The 22,637-nt window shown below is 37.1% G+C and overlaps 7 protein-coding genes and 1 non-coding gene across 8 annotated transcripts; 6 read left to right on the top strand and 2 right to left on the bottom strand.

Annotated features, from left to right (window-relative positions):
• Window positions 1–391: 391 nt before the first annotated feature.
• Window positions 392–1,152, bottom strand: LOC18993855. Its single transcript, XM_006417423.2, has one exon. The coding sequence runs from the start codon at window positions 1,064–1,066 to the stop codon at window positions 425–427; it is 642 nt and encodes a 213-aa protein (XP_006417486.1). The 5' UTR covers window positions 1,067–1,152; the 3' UTR covers window positions 392–424.
• A 2,193-nt stretch (window positions 1,153–3,345) lies between these two features.
• On the top strand, window positions 3,346–4,907 carry LOC18993856 (LIM domain-containing protein WLIM1). Its single transcript, XM_006417424.2, has 5 exons — window positions 3,346–3,650; window positions 3,817–3,913; window positions 4,032–4,075; window positions 4,169–4,258; window positions 4,456–4,907. The coding sequence occupies exons 1-5, from the start codon at window positions 3,516–3,518 to the stop codon at window positions 4,657–4,659; spliced, it is 570 nt and encodes a 189-aa protein (XP_006417487.1). The 5' UTR covers window positions 3,346–3,515; the 3' UTR covers window positions 4,660–4,907.
• A 318-nt stretch (window positions 4,908–5,225) lies between these two features.
• TRNAS-AGA lies at window positions 5,226–5,307 on the top strand. Its single transcript has one exon. It is a non-coding gene; the product is annotated as a tRNA-Ser (tRNA).
• A 1,512-nt stretch (window positions 5,308–6,819) lies between these two features.
• On the top strand, window positions 6,820–10,191 carry LOC18993857 (exocyst complex component EXO84C). Its single transcript, XM_006417425.2, has 7 exons — window positions 6,820–6,990; window positions 7,264–7,358; window positions 7,547–8,567; window positions 8,651–9,157; window positions 9,248–9,436; window positions 9,583–9,719; window positions 9,813–10,191. The coding sequence occupies exons 1-7, from the start codon at window positions 6,895–6,897 to the stop codon at window positions 10,069–10,071; spliced, it is 2,304 nt and encodes a 767-aa protein (XP_006417488.1). The 5' UTR covers window positions 6,820–6,894; the 3' UTR covers window positions 10,072–10,191.
• A 245-nt stretch (window positions 10,192–10,436) lies between these two features.
• LOC18993858 (NF-X1-type zinc finger protein NFXL1) lies at window positions 10,437–14,598 on the top strand. Its single transcript, XM_006417426.2, has 2 exons — window positions 10,437–10,647; window positions 11,048–14,598. The coding sequence occupies exon 2, from the start codon at window positions 11,135–11,137 to the stop codon at window positions 14,450–14,452; it is 3,318 nt and encodes a 1,105-aa protein (XP_006417489.2). The 5' UTR covers window positions 10,437–10,647; window positions 11,048–11,134; the 3' UTR covers window positions 14,453–14,598.
• A 1,194-nt stretch (window positions 14,599–15,792) lies between these two features.
• On the top strand, window positions 15,793–16,763 carry LOC18993859 (protein PHLOEM PROTEIN 2-LIKE A9). The gene is made up of 3 exons (XM_006417427.2): window positions 15,793–16,020; window positions 16,110–16,201; window positions 16,331–16,763. The coding sequence occupies exons 1-3, from the start codon at window positions 15,958–15,960 to the stop codon at window positions 16,728–16,730; spliced, it is 555 nt and encodes a 184-aa protein (XP_006417490.1). The 5' UTR covers window positions 15,793–15,957; the 3' UTR covers window positions 16,731–16,763.
• A 46-nt stretch (window positions 16,764–16,809) lies between these two features.
• Window positions 16,810–18,471, bottom strand: LOC18993860 (protein PHLOEM PROTEIN 2-LIKE A10). Its single transcript, XM_006417429.2, has one exon. It carries the CDS (start codon window positions 18,232–18,234, stop codon window positions 16,993–16,995), a length of 1,242 nt encoding a protein of 413 aa, XP_006417492.1. The 5' UTR covers window positions 18,235–18,471; the 3' UTR covers window positions 16,810–16,992.
• Window positions 18,472–21,063: 2,592 nt separating this feature from the next.
• On the top strand, window positions 21,064–21,947 carry LOC112084094. The gene has a single exon (XM_024152919.1). It carries the CDS (start codon window positions 21,245–21,247, stop codon window positions 21,761–21,763), a length of 519 nt encoding a protein of 172 aa, XP_024008687.1. The 5' UTR covers window positions 21,064–21,244; the 3' UTR covers window positions 21,764–21,947.
• Window positions 21,948–22,637: the final 690 nt, after the last annotated feature.

The following is a 22,637-nucleotide window of genomic DNA, read 5'->3' on the forward strand; positions in this document are numbered from 1 at the left end:
CCATCTCTGTTAATGCGCAGGATAAAACCACAAGAAGGAGATTGTGTTTGTTATAACGATTTCAACAAGTGAGAGTTTGATTCATCTACTAATAACAAATAAACCCCTAAGATATAGAAAGATTAATTCTTCTTCAAAACTTGGACGCCTCTATGCGTTCCATGTGGCTCTCGTGAACAATGTTGCAGAACAAAGTTGTAGTATACGGATATAGCGCTAACGAGCATGGTAATGAACCATCCGTTACATAAATACATATCATTAGCATTAGAAAGTTAGGGAACAAAAAGAAGAAGAAGAGGTTACAGATTTTTCTGTTTCAAAATTAAACAACTATATAAGAAAAAGACCAAGGAAAATGTCAAATGAAACGAATAAAAGAACTTTCACACACACACACACACACAAAAAGTTTTAATTATCGTCACCGGGTTTTCACATGAGCAGTCAGATGCGGAAATGTATCCTTAAGAACAGTTTGGTCACGAGCCGTTCTCCGGTTAAACGATGCTCTGTTTTCGATATTCAATTCCTTCTTCTTATTATTAATCTCGTATGTTGATCCTCCGTTTCTGCTCTGTTCCTTAATCATTGGAACCAAATACCAAACGATACAAGTGCACATGATCGAGACGATTCGTCCGAAGAACACCAAGAAGATTAAGACCAATATCGCTGTCACGGGCAAGAAATGGTTCGGTCTTGAAATCTTCTTCAGATTCTCGTTCAATATACAACTCTGATTTTGCTCTGTTTCTGACTCTGTTTTCTTTGTTTCTTTTTCCTCCTCTGTTTTTGTTTCGGGTTTGACCTTGAAATCATCTTGAGCATCCTTCTTCTTACCCGCCTTCTTTGTCTTGATAATGACAGGGACGCACTCTCCGGAGCTTTTGAACACAAACCGAACAAGATGCGGCCCATCTGAGTCGAGCCTCTTTGAGTAAATGCTCTGTCTCTTCTCGTCAAGCTCAGAGAGAAGTGCTGAGAACTTGTCAAGTCCGCGATTTGAATAAGGGTTCTTGCTTTCTTTCCTTGATCTCTTCGGTGACGAAAAGGGACTCACCATTTCAATTCGATAAATGAGATCCTCTTGTTTTTTCTTTACTGGTTCTTTGTGTGTGGAGAGGTTGTGAGAATTGGAGAGATTGAATGATTTCGGATATGGAGGAGTTGTTAGGATTTTAATATTCGGACAAGAGAGACGGTTTATTGTTATCATAATGAGACTTGTGATGTCATTATAAACAAATAGATTGGATATTTGACCAGATCTCATTAAATGTGATATATTGATCAGATCACGTATTTTAGACATTTTTCTTTAATTTTCCACCCAAAGAAAACGTCATCGCAGATGTATTTTGGCTGATCTTACTGATTGACTTTCTTGCAGGAGAAGCAACAAAATTTTCCATGATGGTGTAATCGTTTTTTCTGGGTTTTTCTGGTTTTTTCTTATGTCAAACTAATAGTTTTTTTTCTTCTGTTTATCACTCATGATTGCTAATTTTGACTGAAGAAAATGATATGAATTTCATCCATAGGCATCTAGTTGGCTGTTATTTTCTTATTCAAAATTGTTTTGGGTTAAACAAATGGATTTAAATAAAATTGTAGCGAGAAAGTGGATTAACAAAGAATAAAAAAAATGAACCAATAAAAACAACAACCCATGTGTTGACAAAAAAAAAAGAAGAAGAAAGCAACTCATGTGATATATATGATGGTAGTTAATTGGTCTAGGACTTAGAAGTTTGAAGATAACATAAACTGATCAACCGTATATTAAACCCCAAAAAAAGTTCGGTAAGTTAGGTTGGGTGCAAAGGCCTAGTCCAGTAATCCTATTTGATCATATGACTGTGTATGGAGATCATATAGAGCGTTCATCAAATATTCACATAGTCTAACAAAATGAACAGATCAAAGCATATTTGTCGAAAAAATGGGCCATCTTTAAAGCATTACTAAATGTCTAAATTGAAAACAACTTGAAGGGCTTTTGAATTTTTGAGCTAGGTTTAAGTAATGAAGACTTTTGTAATACGCAAAATATCTCATATCTCAAATGAATGTACACTTTCAAATACACACAAACTCCGAGTTAAGAAGGAAGCCAACAAAGACCAGTCACAAAGAGAGGAGGCCCATGCAGGCAGAAAGGGAAGGCCCATAAAAATTTTAGCGGTGGGCAAAAATCTAAAAACTGTATGATGAAGACTTGGTTTTAGTTGCAGTATATTTAACAAATAAAATAACGTTAGGTTATTTGATTAAATAAAGATGTTAGGTATCATTATGATCACTCATTCCCTTCAACCAATTATGTCAATATTACAGCTCATCGAAAGCCTTTATGGTAAAGCATGTTTCAGATATTTTTGATACATAAACATACACACCTTATTTATATAGAAAAAGTATACTTAGAGATTTCACCCTAATTCACAATAACCAATACAGCTTTTAATCATTAACTAAAACCAGACAAAGATTCTTTCTAGTTGTTTTCCCTTTTATATTTTCTTGCTCCTCAGTAAGTAATATTCATTCCGTTTTTTATTAGTTGTCGTTTTAAAAAATTTTATTTGTTTTAAATTAATTGTCGTTTTCAATTTTCAATGTAACATTTATTAGTCTTTTATTTTTTATAATTATTTTTATTATACAATTTGTTTTATTATTGATTGAATTATATTTAAATAAATAATTAATAATATTTTTATATTGAAAAGCTAATACAATTAATATTTTCTTAATTTGTGTGCATAACTTTAAAACGACAACTAAATAAATCAGGAGGAAGTATTAATTTTACAGCGGCTTGAACAGTTATTGAGAGCATTGCTGTAAATGTTAAAGCATTGCTGCATTATTGTCAAGCCACTGCATGATGTATTTTATTTTCTAACTACCTGCTATAGAATGAAAATACTGAGTTAATATTGGAAATATCTAGGAGACAGATATTGACCGGTGCTTACTTCAAGAGTGTACAAAAATCATTAAAAGAGAAAAAATGCCGTTGAACCTTTTTTTTTAACGTAATTCATTTTATTTATTTATACATCGTTTATCTTGTTTTTGGAGACAATGACAAAAACAATGCTAGAGCTGTCAAGAAAACCCATATATTCGAATTTGAATTAGAAAACTTCCAAATTTTTGAAGTTAGTATATTTGCAGGTTGAGTTGTTATATAATTTTTGTTTAATTTGAATACAAACACTTTCTTCCAGAATTAATATTTATTCTTTTAAAAAAATGATTATTAGGTTTCAAATTATCCAACTATTTTGTTATTGTGAAATTACTTTAAAAATGAAAAAGAAGAGAGACATGTTCGTTTTCAATATATCTGGTCCCCATATTGAAAACCAAGCAACAATAATTGACAATCTCTTTCTTTCATCATCATCTTATTCCACCTCTTTATCTCTCTCAGCAACGATTGAGTTTTCTTCTTCTTCTTCTTCCGACTCTTGGTCTGATCTCTTACAAGAAACAACACACAAATGGCGTTCGCAGGGACAACCCAGAAATGCATGGCCTGTGAAAAAACCGTTTATCTCGTGGACAAGTTAACCGCAGATAACCGGGTCTACCACAAAGCCTGCTTCCGATGTCACCATTGCAAAGGAACTCTCAAGGTTTGATTTTTGTTTCTGGGTTCTCCCTCTTCTTAGTCTTTTTGTGATAATTTCTGATAAACCCCAAGAGGTAGATCTAGTAATACATAGATGTTGGAGATGATCAATCAATAAGTAGAAATCTTGAATCTGATTGGTTTTTGCTTTTTTTGATGATGAAAAACAGCTTAGCAACTACAACTCATTTGAAGGAGTTCTCTATTGCAGACCACATTTCGATCAAAATTTCAAGAGAACTGGAAGTCTTGAGAAGAGCTTCGAAGGTAATAATAAGCAAAAAAAAAAAAAAAAAAACAGATCAAAATGTGAAAGCTTTGGGGGATTCTAAAATTGTAAATATGAATCCAAAGTCTGATTCTTTTCTATTATTCGTATATATAGGGACACCAAAGATCGGAAAACCCGATAGGCCTTTGGAGGGAGAGGTACTTTCAGACAGCAAAAACAAATTCTGATCTGTTCTTGATTGTGTTTTGAGGTTCTTGAACTTTAACATTTGCTCTGAGAGATCTTAACAGAGACCTGCTGGGACCAAAGTGTCGAATATGTTTGGTGGAACACGAGAAAAATGCGTTGGCTGCGACAAAACCGTGTATCCAATTGAGAAGGTATCTAATCCAAAATCTTTCCAAATCAGAACCAACTTTTTGTCAAAGGACATTCTTAAGCTGTTTCCACAACAAGTCTGATCTGTCTCTAGCGTAAAACAGAGCTAAAACATTCTAAAATATTGTCGAACATCATATTCTTGGATATAGCTACATCGTTACATATATTGACTGCTTATGATGTGGACTTTGTGAAGGTGTCGGTGAATGGGACATTGTACCACAAGAGCTGCTTCAAGTGTACACATGGAGGCTGCACAATAAGTCCTTCGAATTACATAGCTCACGAGGGGAAGCTTTATTGCAAGCATCATCATATTCAGCTGATCAAGGAGAAAGGAAATTTAAGCCAGCTCGAAGGAGGAGATAATGCCGCTAGGGAAAAAGTCGTCGCTGCTTAAAAGAAACAGTTCAATCTCCCTGGATGATTTTGACCACCTAAGAGAACCAATAGTGTCACTACTTCTCGATCGATAACATTTATTGGTTTCGTTTCTCTTAAGTTTGTGTTCTTTCTTTTTTTTTGTTGTCTTTGATGTTGTTTCTTTTGGTAACTTTGTTGTCTCCTACGGTGATATGTTCACTCTTTGTTGCGTTTCTTGAGATGATTCAAAAAATAGAGAAATAATGGATGTTTGCTTATGGTATATATCATATATGTATCAAGTTTAAAATACCATTTTATATAATTTATTTTTCATGAAAAGCATTCTTCAGGAGAGTGATCTATTCAATTTTTGGTATAATGCAGTGACTTTTCATATGATCCCATTTACCTAAGCTACTGTTCTTTATTTCTATGATTCTAGTTTCTCTAGGACTTCATAAACAGTTGCTAAACATAACTATTTTAAAGACTTTGTTTAAAGATTAATGGAGCTTGTGTAACTGTTGGCATAATTTCGGCCAAGATCTCAAAGTTTACAAATGTGAATATAAATTACTTTTACTGACAAATAACAAAAATGTGGACGTGCCGGAGTGGTTATCGGGCATGACTAGAAATCATGTGGGCTTTGCCCGCGCAGGTTCGAATCCTGCCGTCCACGGTTTTTTATGTTCGGTTATAATTTTTAGTGATTTTTGAACTGTACTATTGGCACATCTAAATTGAGTAAAAATGTACACCTTTGATACTTGTAAACTTTACCTGTCATATTTTTTTCTTCTTTTGTTCATCAGTTGTTTATTTTTCTTTTTAATTATTTTCTGCCAACTAGTTATGAAATTGTACACAATCGTTACGCCTATTTAAAAGAATAAATAAGACGCTTACATATGCATCAAATTATAGATGTCTGATGTCATAGAAGAGTAAACTTGTAATATTCATTCAATAAATTGCTTAAACTGTGCAAAACATAATGCTTAATTTCGGTTAAATTGTACTGCTTTAGATATGTACAAGACAAAATGATATTAATATATATTCATAAAATAGGAGGTTATATATATAGCCAAGCGATTCCTAATGATGTTATCATTCCAATACTAATCAACAACTTAGGTGAATATACATACATCAAATCAAATTTTATTTCATAAAATGATATATATATATAATATACACCACCACCATATCTCTAATGAATATACACTTTCAAATAACACATTTTCCGTTTAAACGGAGCCAACAAAGACCACACGCAAAGAGTCTTTATACTTGGACTTATGCTTAGTCCAAAAAATCATGAGTTCGATCAAACTTGTAAAGCCAGAGTTCCCTTCTCATGGGAGCTAAAGCCTGGAGTTTCAAGAAAGAAGGACAAAAGTGGCCGTGATCAGCTACAATGGAAGCTTACACCGCCTCCATGCCCTCATGTCGATTATGGCGAGGAAGTGTTGCATAGTCCTCTTGTTGTCTGTCCTTTCACGCCTTCCAATGTGGTAAAGACATCGAGGTCCAATTTATCAAGTTTCAGGAAGAAAGACGTTGACCCTTTTCTTGAAGCTTACAGGAAATGTTTAGAGCATAGCCCGATTCACATCTCTTCGATGGGAAGAAACGTTCTAGCTGATCAAGATTGTTACGCCAAGGGCAAAAAAAAGTCTTTGCTTTTATGGATATGGAGTAAGTACTCTTGCAAATTTGGTACTGATGGTTGGGGTGCAATCTCTCGATTCCGTAGACCCAATTCTAATAAGAGAATTGATTCCACCAAAGTAAACATATATTGAATCTTCTAGTTACAGATGTTTCATAAATATGATTTATAATTGAAAGCAACCATATAAGTCAAATGTTCATCAGTGTTCAACAAAAACACTACGTGCTCATCGTATATATACCTTGTATCTATCAATGAAATATATGTTTCATTCAAATAAATCCTTATCCTTCAAAGGTTTTTTTTCTTCCAAGTATTTATTTGTCCATCATCATAGTTTCTTTCTTTGATATTTTTGTATATTTAATCACTCTATTAAGACAACCGAAAAAAAGAAGGAATTTCTCAACCATCGTGCCGTCTTTTGCTTTTAATGTACGATATTACACTACATGTCGTTTTATATACGAAAAAGCAGTAAACAGTAAAAATCTCGAATCTTTCTGTCTGGAGAGTCCAATCCATCACTATCGTGCTTCTTCGGCAACACTGTCTGAGACTCCGAGGAAGACTGAGAGAGCGATAGACATGGAGAGCAGCGAGGAAGAAGACGACTTCCCATCTATTGAAAGCATAACTCCTCAGTCCAAGATCGATTCCGTTCACCAGTCTCTCACCGAAAAGGTTCTTTCTTTTTTTGTTCTCTCTTCCTCTCCCTCTCTCTTTCTCTTTGTTTCGCTACATTTTTGAAGTTGTTTCTTTCCCCGAAACGTATTCACTACACTCTGAGATAGTTATCTCCATTGGGTCCTTTCGGATTTCACCGATTGATCTAGATTAGAACTCTGAAGCCCTCGATTTCAATTGAATTTGAAAGTACTTGAACATGAGATTTTTAATGAGTATGTATCCATGAGATTTCTTTGTTGGTTGATTTGGTAACTTTAAACAATGCAGGGAATTAGAAAGCTGTGCTGTGAGCTTTTGGATTTAAAGGATGCCGTTGAAAATATGTGCGGTGATATGCGTACCAAGTACCTCGCTTTCTTGAGGTAATATAACGCTACTAACTTCTCTTTGTTTTTGGTTGGCAAGTTCATCTGAAATTCCGGATTCAAAGATATGGGTTCGGAAATATCTTGTATTGTACAAGTAATGTTTGGTGTAAGATTGAGTCATGTTCCTTTGTTTCTGTTGTGCTAGTTTCTGAGATTCAAATCTGTATGTTTTGTTTGTGTAGAATATCTGAAGAAGCGGTGGAGATGGAGCACGAGTTGGTTGAGCTACGGAAACATATTTCTTCCCAGGGGATTCTTGTGCAGGATCTGATGGCTGGACTTGGCCGTGAGATGGATGAATGGAAGCGATCTGCTGGTGATGCAGATGTCTCAGATAACTCTGAAGTCGTTGATCCCTTGCCTAATGAGCTAATCGATCCAAAGTCCGAGTTCCTGGAGAATATTGACCTTCTTTTGGCTGAACATAAGGTGGATGAAGCACTTGAGGTAATGGATACCGAGGAAAGAAACAACCCGGAACTTAAAGGATCAGTTGAGATGTCCTCTTACAAGTCTGCTTTTATGGAAAGAAAAGCGGTTCTTGAGGATCAGCTCCTTAGGATCGCTAAACAACCTTCAATAAGTGTAGCTGAACTGAAGCATGCGTTAACTGGGTTGATCAGACTTGGCAAAGGGCCTTCAGCTCACCAATTGCTTCTGAAGTTTTACGCCACAAGCCTCCACAGAAGAATCGAGTCCTTTCTTCCCTCATGTTCGACCTGCCCAAACACATTTCCCGCTACACTGTCTAAGCTTGTTTTCTCTAACATCTCAGTGGCCGCCAAAGAATCGGCAGCTATGTTTGGTGATGATAATCCCGCGTATTCCAACAAAGTTGTTCAATGGGCAGAGAGGGAAGTTGAGTATCTGATGCGGTTGGTTAAAGAAAACGCAGCTCCTTCCGAAACAGTTTCTGCATTGCGTGCAGCCAGTGTATGTCTTCAAGACTGTCTTAACTATTGCAAAGTGTTGGAACCACAGGGCTTAATTTTGTCTAAGCTGTTTTTGGTGTTGTTCCGGCCTTATGTTGAAGAAGTGTTAGAGCTAAATTTTAGACGGGCTCGAAGGGTTATCTTTGACTTGACCGAAACTGACGAGGGCTTGGAATCGTCTTCTGAGTTTGTGGCGGTATTATCCGAATTTGCAATCGCTTCAGATACGACAATGACTGATTGTAGCATTCGATTCATGCAAATTGTGCAAGTAAGTTGCTTTTTGACACTGTTATTGCCATCTTCGTTGATTCTTGAAACATAAATTTATGGAAGCTTTATTTGTTCTTTCAGGACATACTTGAGCAGTTAACGCATCTAGTTGTCTTACACTTTGGCGAAAGCGTATTAACGAGGATTTTGCAACTGTATGATAAATACATCGACTTTCTGATCAAAGCCTTGCCTGGCCATGCAGACGAAGACGGTCTTCCAGAGCTTCAAGATAACACCATACTCGCTAGAGCCGAGACAGATTCAGAGCAGCTTGCTCTTCTTGGAGCGGCGTTTACAATACTCGACGAACTTTTACCAAAATCACTTGTTAAAGTTTGGAATCTCCAGATTGAAAACAGCGGAGGGGAAGGTGATAGTAGTGCTGCTCTATTCAGTAGCTCTGCACCGGAGTTGAAAGAATGGAAACGCCACATGGTTCAAGCATTCGACAAACTCAGAAACTACTTCTGTCTGCAGTTTGTCTTGAGCTTCATCTACTCTAGGGAAGGACTAACACGATTAGACGCACTCATTTATTTAACTGAAATACCAGATGACTTGCATCTGCCCTCTCTACCGTTTCAGGTCTCATCCTCATCCTTGATCTGGTTTTATAGCTTCTGGTTGATAAATTTTAAGCAAACAGAAACATCATCGGTGTCTCTTCTTATACAGGCATTGTTTTCTAAGCTACAACAGTTGGCCATAATTGCGGGGGATGTTCTGCTTGGAAAAGAGAAGCTGCAAAAGATTTTACTAGCCAGATTAACCGAGACGGTTATAATTTGGCTATCAAACGAGCAGGAGTTTTGGAGTGCATTTGAGGACGAGTCAACTCCTCTTCAGCCATTTGGGTTGCAACAGGTAACACACTCTTTTCTACTATTCTTTTGTACACCAGCTTTTCGGTCGAAGATTGAAACTTTGGAATTTAAAACTGTGGAAAATTGGAAACTTTATTTTGACAGATGATTTGGTTCAAAAGTTGAAGTTTTTGTTATGTTTTGCAGTTGATCCTCGACATGAACTTCACAGTTGAAATAGCTCGGTTCGCTGGTTATCCATTTAAAGTGGTTCAGAACCATGCTTCAGTCGTGATCAATCGAGCCATCAGCATTTTCTCCTCAAGAGGCATCAACCCACAAAGGTAAGTACAACAAAAAAAAACACTTGAAAATCTCTCTACTCTATTCTCAAATCGAATTAACTAAAAAAAAGTATCTCGTTTTTTATCTTAAAGCTCGCTCCCGAAAACCGAATGGTTCACGGAAGCTGCCAAGTCAGCTATTAACAGGCTACTAATGGGCTCTGAGGACGCATCAGAACCAGAGGAATATGACTGCGAAGAAGACGATCACATTGTCTTACCTGAGATTGGCGATGAGCACTCAGATTCCCTAGAAACTTCATCACTCTCTACAATGGATTCGTTTGAGTCATTTGCCTCTGCGAGCATGGCCGATCTCGAGAGTCCCTCCTTCACCGATTCTGAGTCCTGATCTCTTGGCTTATGATATTATTGTATTGTATCTTGTAGTTAGGGCCGTGCAAACATTCCCCTACGTCACTCAATTTGTATGTAAAAGTTAAAAATCTAATTAAAAAAAAAAATATTATTTTATATGGTCTTATGCTAAGTTTTTATTCATAAGCTTTGATCACCAATATATCTTGAAATTTCATATCTTGATTGCTAATTAGAATGTACCCGTTTGAAAGATCCAAATAGAATGTATCAGGCCCATTTTTGGCCCATTGATTTGAGACGGTTCTCGAGTGTTCGTCAAGCATAATTCAGACAGACAATCGTTGAAAAGAGAGATAAAATAGATAAAAAGAAAAGTCGTGGCCGACTCTTTCTCTCTCTCTCTATTTTCCTTTGGCTCCAAGGCGGTCGGTCTTTCACTTGCAGTCTCTCTATATATATATCTTCTTCGTCCTCGCTCTATCTCTCTCCTACAGTCGCGCTCTCTCTCTCTCTCCCTGAGAAATCGAGGGACTAATCGAAATCACCTGTAATTGATTCCGGAGATTGTTCCTTGTTTTTCCCTTCCGTATTTATTATTTTTTATCAGGTACCAATTTTTTCCCCCTTTGTTGAATATGCTTCAGTCATTTGTTTGCGTTGCCACTTGTTTTATCCTTCTTTGATGCATCGATTTTGAAGCTATATTAATATGTGTTGGTAGCTGTGTGTGGGTTCTGAAATTTCTTAGATATGATAAAAGTATAGGGCCTTCTGATTTTGCCACCCTTTCTGAGATCCCCAAGAACGATGAATAGTTTGTAACCCGATGTTGGGATTAATCGCAAGGCGTATCACTTTGGGTTTCAATTTTGGATTCGTTTAATTTCAAGTCGTTATAGATGATTGAGATTTAATCGTTACATACATTAGTTTTTTGATCGTATTCCGCTTTTGGTGAATTATCAATTGCTAGATATATTCCTCATTTGGCTTCTCTCTCTGCTCAGGAGCACTTTGTGAATAGGTCTATACCCATTGCTCCAACAGTGACGGGTACAGGGTCTGGTTCTGTATTTGTGGAGTCAGAGACGAATATGAGCTCTCAAGTCAGGAGAAATAGGCCTCGGTTCAATCCTCAGCAAACTTGGGTTCCTAGAGGTGCATCTACCTCGCCTGTGGTTGTAAATGAGCCTTCCCTTCCTCCTACGAATACAGAGAGAATTTCAGAAAGACTTGATGCTGCTCCTCCTCCTTGCCGTCCTGTTAATCTGCAAAGGCAACATAACAGCTCTGTTCGTCAGCCTTATAACCAGCACCAAAGGAGTAATGTCGTTGGTCCGCCTCCACCTAATCGACAAAGAAGGAATAATGCTCCGGGAATTCTGCCTGATAATCACCAACGAGTTGCATCTAGGACCCGGCCAGTGAATCAGGGGAAAAGGGTCGCTAAGGAGGAGAATATTGTGTTGAAAGATCCAAACTTGCCTCAACTTGTTCAAGAGTTACAGGAGAAGCTGGTGAAGAGCTCTGTTGAGTGTATGATTTGCTATGACAAGGTTGGGCGGTCTGCGAATATATGGTCCTGCTCCAGCTGTTTCTCCATTTTCCATATGCACTGTATCAAGAAATGGGCTCGAGCACCAACATCGATTGATTTGTTGGCTGAGAAAAATCAAGGTGATAATTGGAGATGTCCAGGTTGCCAGTCTGTACAGTTGACGTCGTCTAACGAGATTTGCTATCGGTGTTTCTGTGGGAAGAGAAAAGATCCACCTTCTGATCCATATCTGACACCACACTCATGCGGGGAGCCATGTGGGAAGCCGTTGGAGAAAGAGTTTGCAGCAGCTGAGACGACTAAAGAGGATCTTTGTCCTCATGTCTGTGTTTTGCAGTGTCATCCCGGTCCATGTCCTCCTTGTAAGGCGTTTGCTCCACCTCGTGGTTGTCCATGTGGTAAGAAGATGATTACTACTAGATGCTCTGAGCGGAGATCTGTTCTTGTTTGTGGTCAGCCTTGTGATAAGCTTCTCAACTGTGCGCGTCATCGATGTGAAAGGGCATGTCACGTTGGTCCTTGTGATCCTTGTCATGTACTGGTAAATGCCACATGTTTCTGCAAGAAGAAAGTGGAGACTGTCATTTGCGGAGATATGAATTTGAAGGGAGAGTTGAAAGCAGAAGATGGTGTGTATTCGTGTAGTTTTAACTGTGGGAAGCCGCTTGGATGTGGTAATCATTTCTGTTCTGAGGTTTGCCATCCTGGACCTTGCGGGGACTGTGACTTACTTCCCAGTAGAGTTAAGACGTGCTATTGTGGGAAAACGCGATTAGAAGAACAGATCAGGCGGAGTTGCTTGGACCCAATTCCTTCTTGTTCAAATATGTGCAGGAAGCTTCTTCCTTGTGGGTTACATACTTGCAACGAGGTGTGCCATGCGGGAGATTGTCCTCCTTGTTTGGTCCAAGTCAACCAGAAATGCCGGTGTGGGTCAACATCAAGGACTGTGGAATGCTACGTAACAACTTCTCTAAAGACGGACGAGTTTGTGTGCGCAAAGCCATGTGGGCGTAAGAAGAACTGTGGAAGGCATAGATGCAGCGAGCGTTGCTGCCCTCATTTGAACGCTAAGAAGAATGATCTGTCTGGCGATTGGGACCCGCACGTTTGCCAGTTACCTTGCGAGAAGAAGCTAAGGTGCGGGCAGCATTCCTGTGAATCTTTATGTCACAGTGGCCATTGCCCTCCTTGTCTCGAGATGATTTTCACTGATCTTACATGCGCATGTGGAAGAACCTCGATTCCTCCACCACTACCATGTGGAACACCTGTACCTAGCTGCCAGCTTACATGCTCGATTCCTCAGCCTTGTGGCCATTCTGCTACTCATGGATGTCATTTTGGGGATTGCCCTCCTTGTTCTGCACCCGTGGAAAAGAAATGCGTCGGTGATCATGTGGTTCTCAGAAACATACCTTGTGGGTTGAAAGACATTAGATGTAACAAGGTTTGTGGAAAGACAAGGCGTTGTGGCATGCATGCTTGTGCCAGAACTTGTCACTCGGAGCCCTGTGACAGTTACAATGAATCTGAAGCAGGTCTGCGTGCTACATGTGGACAGACGTGCGGTGCTCCTAGAAGAGATTGCAGGCACACATGTGCAGCACTCTGCCATCCTTCCGAGCCTTGCCCAGACTCAAGATGTGAATTTCCAGTCACAATTACATGTTCGTGTGGTCGCATTACCTCTACAGTCCCTTGTGATGCTGGAGGAAAGAGCGCCTACGATCTTCGTGTTGATTCTATCTATGAAGCCTCTGTTTTGCAGAAGCTTCCTACGCCTCTTCAGCCTGTTGAGCCGAGTGAAAACCGAATCCCTCTCGGGCAGAGAAAGCTTTCGTGTGATGATGAGTGTGCTAAGTTGGAGCGTAAGCGGGTTCTTCAGGATGCGTTTGATATCACTCCCCCAAATCTGGACTCTTTACATTTCAGCGAGAATTCTGCTATGACAGAGATTATTTCAGACATCTATAGGCGTGATCCGAAGTGGGTACTGGCTGTTGAAGAGCGCTTCAAGTTCCTGGTACTTGGGAAAGCTAGAGGAAACACAAGTGCCCTCAAGCTCCACGTTTTCTGTCCGATGCAGAAGGAGAAACGAGACACAGTTCGGCTTCTAGCTGAGAGGTGGAAACTTGCGGTTAGCAACGCCGGGTGGGAGCCAAAACGGTTCACAGTGGTCCACGTAACATCAAAGTCGAAACCGCCAACACGGATCATTGGAGCTAGGGCTGGTGCTGTCTCTGTAGGCGGGCCCCATCCACCGTCCTATGATCCGCTGGTGGATATGGATCCTGGTCTTGTGGTTTCTTTACTGGATCTCCCGAGGGAGGCGAATATCAGCGCCTTGGTGCTGAGATTTGGGGGTGAATGTGAGCTTGTTTGGCTGAATGACAAGAACGCTTTAGCCGTGTTCCATGACCATGCCCGAGCCGCCACTGCCATGAGGAGGCTGGACCACGGTTCTGTCTACCATGGAGCCGTGGTTATCCAAAACAGCACGTCTCCATCACTCAGTAATGCATGGGGAAAATTACCCAGCAGCTCATCAGGGAATCCATGGAAGAAAGCAGTGATCCAGGAGAGTGATGAGTCCTGGGGAGCTGAAGATTCTCCTATTGGAGGATCATCTACAGATATTAAAGCCTCTGCGTGGAGATCAGCAACGAGCAACACTCCGATCGCTACCTCGGTTAACCGCTGGAGTGTGCTGGAACCGGAGAAGCCCAACACGTCCGCTTTGGAGCCATTGACTCAGATAGAAGAGAGCAGCAGCTCAAAAGCTGCCTGTAAACAACCGGTGGAAGGCTCCAGCGAAGAAGTGGTGGATGATTGGGAGGAGGTATGCGACTGAGAATATCCCAATAACTGTGACAGTGATTTTCTACTTCTTTCCTAGTATAAAAACGGCAGGCTGTGCCAGAGGCGGACCCACTAAGAGATATAGTGGTTTATAATATTGATTCTTTTTTTTAATGTTATTGGATTTGTTGTCCCTCAGGAGTTGAAATTTATAATTAAATTGTTTTTCCAACCTAATTCGTTTATTTTGATGCCACATAACGAATTATAAATCTTAGCCCATATTGTAGTTAGGTCTTTTGTATGTCAATTAAAGTTATATAACCCAATGTTATTTATTTTCTCGATAAAGAATCTCATTAATATCAAAATAGGATTACAAAGCTAATATACAAAATTTTTGGAAAAAAAAATTATTATATACGCCATAAATTAAAAAATACAAAACATAAATAATGAATTTTATGTTTTTTAAAAATAAAATTTTATTCGCTAACAAATAACAAAATTTATTTTGGTTAACAAATCTTTGTTAAGCCTAGTAATTAAATACATCACATCATGATATAACTTAATTTTATTTATTAATTTTTTATCGTAAATTGTACAATTATCTATTAGTGAACTCTTATATCCGTGATCTTGACGTTTTAACTCTCTGTTCTTTTCTTAGAGATTATATGACGAATAGAAAAAAAAAAGAGTTTATCCTCATTTATTTTCCATAAATTTTTAAAACTAAAAATATATAGATTTTCTTTTAATATATAGATTTTCTTTTAATTTTATTCTTTATTTTATTTTTTTATTTGGGTTGCTGATTGTTATTATATAATTTATTATTGTTAATTTACTTTTTTGTTTTGGTTATTTTTATTTAATGTATAATAAAAAGAGATAAACTTTTTATAAATAAAATATATGTTTCATGAAAAATATATGTTATATGATCATGTAAACTACCGTTTCTAAATCAAAGAAATATTTTCAAAAATCGTGCACAAACAATTTTTTCTCTTACTTCTATTTTTTCAAGAAATATGTGTGTTTCTGTAAATAAATAAATTATAGATTTTTGGTATAATATTAAAATGTCCCAAATTAGCATTGGAGTTGAATACAGATCCGATAACACAAAAAACGATAGCATCTAGCCTGCTAAACTAATTTAATCGCGGTTAAGATAACCAATAAAAAATTAGTAATTATGTGATCAGTTTGATTCTGATATAAAAAGTTGAGATATAGCAAGAGAAAAAACGAGATGAACCACAAACTGAGAATATTTGCTTTAACTTTTGCGGTCCAACTGAATTATGCCTTTTACATGGCTGTTATTATCATATATGCAAAGTTTATAAGTATTCCACTAAAGTAGTAAAACTTACAACGAGAATATTGAGAAGAACATGAACAATTAGGTCCAACTTAATGAATTCTTCTTCGGTCACACTCCTTTTTGTTTCCACCCAAAATTTCCAAATCTCTATATAAAAAGCTCACCGAAGAGAAGTGTTCTTTTATAAAACAAACAAGAAAGAAAAAAGAAAGAACGAAATGTCTGCCCAAAAAGCTGTCAAGAGTTCTCATTACGAGGCAGAATCCAACATGGAACAAGATGTAATAAGTCAAATTCTTATTTTGGTTATTTTATATTTCTTGGAATATTTTATTGCAACTAATTGATAAGATCGAACTTTGATTAATAGATCGTTAGAAAAGCATGGATTTTTAAGCCAAGTGGTCTTAGTTTCATATGGGGAGGTGACTCTCGGTATTGGGTCATCCCCAACGAAGACAGGTAGGTAACCTCCTTCAGCTCTCTCTTCATATTCATAATAACCGAATTAAAACCGGTTTGATTCTGAATAAACCGGTTTTTGGGTCTTGCTGTTTAAAACTGGAGTGTCTTTCTTTGGTTGTTTACAAGGACGCCTGCTGAACTGAAGATGGTGAGTTGGTTAGAAGTAACCGGTTCTTTCGACAAGGTCGAGCCAGGCAAAACGTACCGGATCGGTTTTAAAATCTCGTTCACAGCTGATGCAACCGGATGGGAGCAAGCTCCGGTTTTTATGTCAGCAAAAATTGGGAAGAAAGGGAGGACAGTTTGGAAGAGGATCAAATCGGTGAACAATAACATTAAGAAACTCAAAGGCGGTACAGAACCGGTTAACATACCAGATGAGACGGATGGAAGATTCGAGATCTTCGTCAGTCCCACGGTTGCAATAAACCAAGAGACCAAGCTTCAATTTGGTTTGTATGAAGTGTGGACCGGTAAATGGAAGAAAGGTTTGTTAATCTATGAAGCTTTTGTTCAAGAAGTGTAAAGAGACTATGAATCACTTCTCAAGATTGCATCTCAAAACTTCAATGTCCCAAAGAACCTTCTTAATGTATGTATATATATATATATATATATATGTATTTCATCAATAAGAATCAAGTTGTGCACATATACAGACACAATCTCAACACTAATCCTCAGCTCCAACTATAACAAATATAACTAGAAGGAAGCTGATTAATATTTGCGTACCTAACCAATAGAGTTTTATATCCAACAAATCGAAATGTTCTTCATCTGAAGAACTAAAAATGCTGGCTTACGCCTATAGGAGAACTCCGAACACAGCCGCTTAAGATATGCAAGTAAAGCGCGAGGAACACAGTGGTTATAACAGAAGATTTGGCTCCAACGTATCCAACTACTTGACGTCCTTTGTCTGTAACTTCTTCATGAACCACGTTGAAACTTTTCCTGAACCCTTGAAATGTCTTCAACATTAGAAAACCGATGATTGATCTTGCCGTTTCTAGTGTTACTCTTCCTGTTACATCGAACATAAACTTCCGATTGCTAGGAACTGCCAATGTAGTCGAGATAGCCTCGGCCCACCCGCTACTCTTGTTACCGTCTACTGATTCCGACTTGCTTCTCGAGGAACCATTAGTCTTGAAATCGTCTTCTTCTTCAATCTCTTCTATAACATTATTAGACCTTGTGGAAGATGTAGTGAAGACATGGTGAGATGTTTTAACGAGAGTTTCGAGAGCACCGTTACAAACCGAAACAAGAACGTCTTTGACGCTATCCTGATGTTTCGGATTCGTCAAGCCCTCAAAGATCTGATCATAAGTGTTGATCTCCATCGTCTTGTCGAGATACACAGCGACTGCTGTGCTAGTGAATCTCTCGATGCAATCAGATAAAAGCTCTCTACTTTTGTCATCACAAAGCAAACTCACCCATTGAGGTGTCTCTGAAGAATCAGAATCACATTTCACACCATTCTCGAGCTCCTTGGAGTAAAATCCAAGAACAAGATTCTTAGCGAAGCTACCAACGATAACCGAAACGAATCCAGATCCAGCCTTTGAGAAAACCTTATCAATCACTCTATCAACAACACTTGGCTCCGATCCAATTCCTGAATCGCCAACGTTACCAGACTCGAAGTTGTAACCACGAAAGACCCCAATCGTGACAGCCTGAGAAACCCTAGAGAGCGAATCCGTGAACTCATTGGACCTGGTGATCTTGGCGATCTGCTTCAAGCTGTTAGGGATTTCATCGGAATCGGAATTGAGAAATCCCTTCAAGTCTCGCGACACGATACTCATGGTCTCCGCCGATTCAGAGATCAATTCGGCTACAGAGACGATAGCTCCGAAAATCTTCAAAAGACGTTTCCTTTTCCTCGCGACAGATGGCAAATGGTAAACCTTGTAAGCTCCATAACCAGAAACTCCGGAAATCGCCATCAAAATCAGCCATTTCCTTCTTCTCTGAGGCGAAAAGAGACCCTTTTCTCCCAGTCGAAGAAGGTCCATTCAAACAACAGAATACTGAATTGAGTCTCACAACAAGAATCCAATCACGGAAAACACGGATTTCAAGAGAAACCCAGAAATTCTAGGGTTTGAAATTCTGATCAGAAAATCAGTTTATAGGATTCAGATTCTGTTATTGACCAGCTCAACAAGAATGGAGACGAGACAGATAATTTAATTAGCAGATAAAGAAGAAGATAAGGGTATAGCGATGCATGAAAATGAAATTGGCGTGGAGGTGAGAGATAGAGAATCAATAAAGTAGGGAACTTGGAAGTTGGAAGAGAGAGAAAATCGAGGACAAGTTGGATAACAAAAACATTATGTCGGTTCGGTTTCATTGGATAATGAAACATCTACAGTAACGAACTTATGGAATCTCTCGGTCTGGTTGAAAATTGAAAATAAAAACAAACATTTTTTTTCTTTTATTTTTTTATCAAAGCTTTTTTTGACACCAGTCGGTGGTTTTAGTCACACTTTTGTATTCCTCATGTTCGAAGTTCGAATTGTTCAAACCACAATTACAGTCTTTTTTTTTATTTCTGTTTATTGCAAAAATAAAATTACTATCAACCCCATTCCGATATTAATAGGATTCGAACAAGGAAATACATAATTTTATCTCACGAAACTTTTTACTATAATTTATTATTCTTAGGAGATTTTTTAAATATTTTTTCTTTCTGTTTATTATGGCCAAAATTTTTTTATAGATAGTTTTTCAACTAGATAGAAATGAACGGATTATTGTTTTCTACGAACATTGAAACATAATTCATCATCAATACCAAGTGAAGTAATTTGATAATCTCAATTCTGTGATATTAGAAAAGTTGAATATGGTTAGAGCATGTTCAATGCAGATGCTTAGGAAGAGTGTTTAGATAATTTTTTTAAAAAATTAAATCATAAAAATAGAATAATTTGAGCATTGATGCTTAAATAAGAGTTGTAAGCAGCGATGCTTAACAGATATTAGCAGACATATGTTATAAAATGAAGATAATTTTAAATTTAATAATTAAATAATATTTAAGCACCCTTTTTAGAGTTGTTATCATTGAACATGGTCTTAGAAGAGAGTTTCTTGACGAACTATGGTGGCTTTTTTGCTAATGGTGGGTTTTACTATTACCGAAAATAAGATAAGAATAACTTTAAGAGATAAAAGAGTTGAGGGGTTCATTACTTCATTTTCCAAATTCTGGTTTGACCATGTGGGTAAATATTTTGTATCGATGAGCCATGAGGAATTAGCATAAGTTATATTGACATATGTTATATTTTGGAGGCTAAAGGAACCCCCACTTGTTACTTTGCAACGAACTGAGGAGGTAGAGTAATACATTTGTGAGAGCTTCGATGAATACCACTTGTTGACAAGAAAAGAAAAAAGAGTGAAAATAATTTTTATATTATATTAAAATATGTAGCAAATTTTATTATCTTGAGAACTTATACAGAGAAACATACGGAATCCGTCTTTTTGACATCATAAATTTACAAGAAAAAAATTACCACAAATACCTTTAGTTTTTAACATTCGCCTCTCTTGTAGTAAAATACTACATCAAATTATATATGTAAGGCCAATCAACTCGACATGACGAATCTACATGATATGCAGGTATGTTTTAGTATAATAGTTGTTTCTAGAAGGATAAATAGTTTTACATCCGACATGGCTCCACATATTTGTTCTTATCTAATTTTTATAAGAGAGCACTTTTCTAATTCGATGTGCCCATACGGCCATACCTACCTACAAAAGTCCAAACCATTCAGTGTTTCTTTGCCACGCTTCCATATTGTGTGTCCGCTCCAAGTTTCCAATTAAAATATATAAGAACTAATATAAAAATAGTGTGTATATTATTATGGAAAACCAGAAGGGTTTTTGAAGTTGGATGTTAATAATACTAACTACTAAGACCATTAGTGAACTTTTCTTAAAGGGATTCATTCTGAACTAAATTCAAAAATTAAAAAAAAATTTTTGCCCAATTACGCTTTACCATCTAAATAAAAGTTAAAATCTTCAAGTTTGTCCGGACGAATCAACTTTATTTATATTTTCTTAAATCCAAAATGCATATGAATTCGAGCATGAATCCCTACTAAACATGCTCTAAAACGTCAAAAGTTTCAGCCATAAAATATTCCTAAATGTGGCTCAGTAAGTGGTTGGGAAAATGTAAAAACAGAAACTAAAACTCCTTGATCCCCAATCAAATCTAAAGTAAAATCAATTTTCAGTAATTTTTACTGGTTTAAGGAAACTTCTAAACTGAATAAAAAAATATAGTTTACAGTTTACTCTATTTGATATAAACTGAAAAAGAAAAATTAGAAGAGATGAAATTATTTTATATTTCGACGACTTGACGACAAATCTACAACCTTTGACTAATCCGTACATTCAGGCTGTGACATTCGTATTTTTTTGACATTTTAAGTTGAACAAAGAAAAACAAAACGCGAAAGAATGAAGATAAACTGAAGCCGGCGTCATTTCTTCATACAGTCTTATGACTAATCCAATATTATGCACTTAAATTAAAAACTATCCTTTATTTTATGCAAATTTCAATATGAAATCTTGATTCATTTCTCAAATGTATTCACGTTAGTACAATAATCTATTCATTTCTATCTATAAATAATTCATATAACGTAATAGTGAAAATTAAAAACTACTATACTAGAAACTGTGATCTAAAATAGTTAATGATAGAATTTTCGATCAATGGGACGTTGTGACTCCAACACTATTTCGACAATTATTTTCCTAAACCAACTTTTTTAAATAAAAATCTAAACAAATCCTCAAAGTCACGTTTGATTCTCTCAATTATTTCTCCTTTAACACTCGTTTTAATTTAATACTTAAAAAAAAAATCAACAAATAAGACCCTTAAAAACCAGATCAGACTCCAAAAAACCAAACCTATCTTTCAACCAAACACAAAAACAAAACCATCTTTTGGAAAAAAAACCAAAACAGAGCATGAGAAACAGAGGACAAAACCAGAACAAGTTCTTGAGAATAATCTTAACCCCTCTTAGAGCTTTAGGAAAGGCACGTGATCTCTACGTGAGAAGCATCACCGGCTGCGCAGCTCGGACTCATTATTCCTCCACCGCCTCCGTCTCCGGTCCTTTTCCGAGAAGCCGGAGCTCCTCTTCCGCCGCCTTTTCCTCCTCCGCATCTTCCCGGAGAACCACCGATTTCGGGATTGACGACGATTACAGCGAGCTAGTGAGAGCCGCGTCGGTTAGGAGTTTAGGGCACAAGAATGAGATCGACATGTTCATACAAGAGAAGCTGCAACAGGAGAAGGAGCAGAAGCAGAAGAAGCAAGGAAGGTTGCCGAAGAGCTCGAGCGTGGGGATGGGGAGGATAGAGGAAGAGGAAGAAACAGAGGAAGGATCTGTGAATCCGAAGATGAAGAAGACGAAGAAAGTCTCTGATCTCTTGTATCCTCGTAGCAAATCATATGCTGTTACTGGTAGCCCCAAATTTTAGTTTTTAGTTTCTTTTTTTTTGGGTTTGATTTTAGTAAATTGTGGATTGTTTGTGATATTTTTTCAGCTCGATTTTGTGCAACATGAATAATAATAGTAGTCGATAAACTACTCTCGTTTCCAATGCAAACTTGGTTTATATTGCGAATCCAAGTTTCGGTTATATTGGAAGTTTAGCCTAATTACATATGAATTTGGGTTTCTAAGTTTAAGTTCTGACCCAAAAAAAGGTTTAAGTTCTGAGGTTTGAATATTCGTTTTAATTTTCAAGTCTTGTTTTTTTTTAATACTTTGTTTAGAGAGATTTTCAAAGAATCAATATGCATTATGTATGTCACTATCTCATCGCTACTAAAAAAAAAAACTTATAGTTTTAACTTTGAATCGAATTTATTAGTCAAGTGTATTTCTCAGAAGTTTTAGTTTTACTAATTTTCTTGCCATAATTATGACTGTTCACATTTAAATATTTATGTGGGAATTAACAGTTCTCGTACCATAATGGTTAACCCCATAAAGTGATATTTTCTGATATAAAATTTCTACTGATATTAAAGAAGTTTGTTCTACTATAAACATATCATTTTTTTTTTTTATGTATCATGTGATTGATTGAGTTCTTTTTTATTTGATATGATGATTATTGATTACTAAAGCAAGGAAAGCATTGTGCTTACCACTAATTCACGGAAAGCTTGTGAGTTGTGAGTTATCTTATTTTATAAACTTTTCCTTTGTTTTTTTTATAGTTATAATATTGTTGTTTTGTCTCCAGTGGCCACAGTATTATATGCTGTCATAGGGCTGCTCGATGATTAACAAAAGAAAAAAGAAAAGAGGGCTGCTCGATGATTAAAACAATATTTTTCTAATGA

Source organism: Eutrema salsugineum, unplaced genomic scaffold, assembly GCF_000478725.1.
Source record: "Eutrema salsugineum unplaced genomic scaffold, Eutsalg1_0 scaffold_5, whole genome shotgun sequence".
Classification (NCBI taxonomy): domain Eukaryota; kingdom Viridiplantae; phylum Streptophyta; class Magnoliopsida; order Brassicales; family Brassicaceae; genus Eutrema; species Eutrema salsugineum.

Excerpts from the sequence above, each read along its gene's own strand:
- LOC18993855 (XM_006417423.2), bottom strand. The coding sequence starts at position 1,066 with ATGGTGAGTCCCTTTTCGTCACCGAAGAGATCAAGGAAAGAAAGCAAG.
- LOC18993856 (XM_006417424.2), top strand. The coding sequence starts at position 3,516 with ATGGCGTTCGCAGGGACAACCCAGAAATGCATGGCCTGTGAAAAAACC. Across the intron at positions 3,651-3,816 it reads ATTGCAAAGGAACTCTCAAG|CTTAGCAACTACAACTCATT; the intron begins GTTTGATTTTTG and ends GATGAAAAACAG. Across the intron at positions 3,914-4,031 it reads TCTTGAGAAGAGCTTCGAAG|GGACACCAAAGATCGGAAAA; the intron begins GTAATAATAAGC and ends TCGTATATATAG.
- LOC18993857 (XM_006417425.2), top strand. The coding sequence starts at position 6,895 with ATGGAGAGCAGCGAGGAAGAAGACGACTTCCCATCTATTGAAAGCATA. Across the intron at positions 7,359-7,546 it reads AAGTACCTCGCTTTCTTGAG|AATATCTGAAGAAGCGGTGG; the intron begins GTAATATAACGC and ends TTGTTTGTGTAG. Across the intron at positions 9,158-9,247 it reads TGCCCTCTCTACCGTTTCAG|GCATTGTTTTCTAAGCTACA; the intron begins GTCTCATCCTCA and ends CTTCTTATACAG.
- LOC18993858 (XM_006417426.2), top strand. The coding sequence starts at position 11,135 with ATGAGCTCTCAAGTCAGGAGAAATAGGCCTCGGTTCAATCCTCAGCAA.
- LOC18993859 (XM_006417427.2), top strand. The coding sequence starts at position 15,958 with ATGTCTGCCCAAAAAGCTGTCAAGAGTTCTCATTACGAGGCAGAATCC. Across the intron at positions 16,021-16,109 it reads AATCCAACATGGAACAAGAT|ATCGTTAGAAAAGCATGGAT; the intron begins GTAATAAGTCAA and ends TTTGATTAATAG. Across the intron at positions 16,202-16,330 it reads GTCATCCCCAACGAAGACAG|GACGCCTGCTGAACTGAAGA; the intron begins GTAGGTAACCTC and ends GTTGTTTACAAG.
- LOC18993860 (XM_006417429.2), bottom strand. The coding sequence starts at position 18,234 with ATGGACCTTCTTCGACTGGGAGAAAAGGGTCTCTTTTCGCCTCAGAGA.
- LOC112084094 (XM_024152919.1), top strand. The coding sequence starts at position 21,245 with ATGAGAAACAGAGGACAAAACCAGAACAAGTTCTTGAGAATAATCTTA.